At 31.7% G+C, this 2,570-nt stretch overlaps 1 protein-coding gene across 1 annotated transcript; it reads right to left on the bottom strand.

Moving 5' to 3' along the window:
- Positions 1–444: 444 nt before the first annotated feature.
- Positions 445–764, bottom strand: LOC133324818 (uncharacterized). The gene is made up of 2 exons (XM_061533654.1): positions 714–764; positions 445–654 (listed from the first exon to the last, which is right to left on the bottom strand). The coding sequence occupies exons 1-2, from the start codon at positions 762–764 to the stop codon at positions 445–447; spliced, it is 261 nt and encodes an 86-aa protein (XP_061389638.1).
- Between the last annotated feature and the right edge of the window lie 1,806 nt (positions 765–2,570).

Below are 2,570 nucleotides of genomic sequence, written 5' to 3'. Positions count from 1 at the left end.
CTTCTCCTGGCTTTCCTTTTCATTGCAAAATTTAGATCATCAAGCTCGACTCGAAAGAGTATAAATAATCACTTAAAATTTTTTGAAAATATTTTTTTAAAGCTCCAAACAAAATAATAGTTTGTTATTGTGTATTTTTTCGAAATACTTTCAGATTGTATGATACTTTGTAGATTGTATGAATATTTTTTGTCTATTACATTTTTTTTCATATACCTAAATTAATTAAACAAATAGTCCACCAAATTTGCTTTGATTCTTAAACTATGTATTAGTAATGTTTTTATTTTCAAATAGGTAATTTCTATTGGTTAGGTCAGAGAGGAAGGATTGTGTAACTAGAATTTATCCACATATATGTGTCAACATTAATAATTTTTATATTCATAGTCATAAAAATCGTTAGTCAGGTAGTTAGGGTTGTTATTACGAGGAGGGTAGATATTAACGACCTCCAGGACCACCACCTCCATGACCGCCAGCTCCGGCACCGGCACCTGCACCCATACCCATTTGGGCACCAGCTCCAGCACCGCCACCAGCTCCACCACCGCCACCAGCACCGCCTCCTGCTCCAGCACCCATGCCCATTTGGGCTCCACCACCTCCCTGAGCGCCACCACCACCTCCTTGGGCCATGGCCAATTGAGTGAACTATATTTAAATTTAGAAAATTAAAAAAGGATTTTATCCTTCTTCCTTGTTGCACTTACCACCAAAAGGACAGCGGCCACGATTTTCAGCAAAGCTATTAAAAATTTCATTTTGTTGTTGTTTTTATTTTTATTACTTCGTTATGTATTTTTCACAGTTTTTTTCCACCAAATCGCCAGTAACTGAAATCGTTTGAAAACTACAATATTTTCTCCAAAACTTCGAAATATTTATAGCTAACAAAAATCCACGATTTAATTCATGTTGTTATTGTTTTTCCGATTATTTCTTGATTTACAAATGGGATAAATTTTAATTGCATGTCAGCATTGTTGCGAGATATCATAGCTGGCGTTCCTTCACTCACCCACATCCTATTATTTTTTTAAATCCATAGTTTTTCTCGAATTAATAATTTGTTGTAATACAAAAATCTGAAAATTGATTATTGTGGATGTCAACAGTAATTAATTTTTTTCTAATTACATGAATAACTTGTCATTACATGATTAGAGAATGTTGTGATTTAAATTGTTTAAAACAAAACAAAATTCTCAATTATATATTTTTTAATTACTTTAAAACGACAATGGAAATTTACGATTTGCTGGCTATGGAAAATTACAGCTAATAAAAAATTTAGATTTTTTCAATTTTCAATACATAGAGCGGATTTATTCAAGGATTTCAGTATTTATTTAAGGATTAAAACAAAGGCTTGAATTTTTTAAAGAATATTTTTTCAAGGACCAACAAAAGGCGTGGATTTTTTAAAGAATGTTTTTTCAAGGACTTCAATAGGCGTGGATTTTTTAAAGCATGATTTTTCAAGGACTTCAATAGGCGTGGATTTTTTAAAGTATATTTTTCCAAGGACTTCAAGAGGCGTGGATTTTTTAAAGAATGATTTTACAAGGACTTCAATGGGCATGGATTTTTTAAAGAATGTTTTTTTCAATGACTTCAAGAGGCGTGGATTTTTTAAAGAATGTTTTTTCAAGGACTTCAATAGGCGTGGATTTTTTAAAGAATGTTTTTTCAAGGACTTCAATAGGCGTGGATTTTTTAAAGAATGTTTTTTCAAGGACTTCAATAGGCGTGGATTTTTTAAAGAATGATTTTTCAAGGACTTCAATAGGCGTGGATTTTTTAAAGAATGATTTTTCAAGGACTTCAATAGGCGTGGATTTTTTAAAGAATGATTTTTCAAGGACTTCAATAGGCGTGGATTTTTTAAAGAATGATTTTTCAAGGACTTCAATAGGCGTGGATTTTTTAAAGAATGATTTTTCAAGGACTTCAATAGGCGTGGATTTTTTAAAGAATGATTTTTCAAGGACTTCAATAGGCGTGGATTTTTTAAAGAATGATTTTTCAAGGACTTCAATAGGCGTGGATTTTTTAAAGAATGATTTTTCAAGGACTTCAATAGGCGTGGATTTTTTAAAGAATGATTTTTCAAGGACTTCAATAGGCGTGGATTTTTAAAAGAATGATTTTTCAAGGACTTCAGTAGGCGTGGATTTTTTAAAGAATGATTTTTCAAGGACTTCAATAGGCGTGGATCTTTTAAAGAATGATTTTTCAAGGACTTCAATAGGCGTGGATTTTTTAAAGAATGATTTTTCAAGGACTTCAATAGGCGTGGATTTTTTAAAGAATGATTTTTCAAGGACTTAAAGAGGCGTGGATTTTTTAAAGAATATTTTCCAAGGACTTCAAGAGGCGTGGATTTTTTAAAGAATATTTTTCCAAGGACTTCAAGAGGCGTGGATTTTTTAAAGAATATTTTTTCAAGGACTTCAATAGGCGTGGATTTTTAAAGAATGTTTTTTCAAGGACTTCAATAGGCGTGGATTTTTAAAGAATGATTTTTCAAGGACTTAAAGAGGCGTGGATTTTTTAAAGAATATTTT

This window comes from Musca vetustissima, unplaced genomic scaffold (assembly GCF_032173495.1).
Source record: "Musca vetustissima isolate MV318-11 ecotype Yass unplaced genomic scaffold, APGP_CSIRO_Mvet_v1 utg26694, whole genome shotgun sequence".
NCBI lineage: Eukaryota > Metazoa > Arthropoda > Insecta > Diptera > Muscidae > Musca > Musca vetustissima.
The sequence above is the reverse complement of the archived record's forward strand: the minus strand, read 5'-3'. Positions and strand labels throughout refer to the sequence as shown.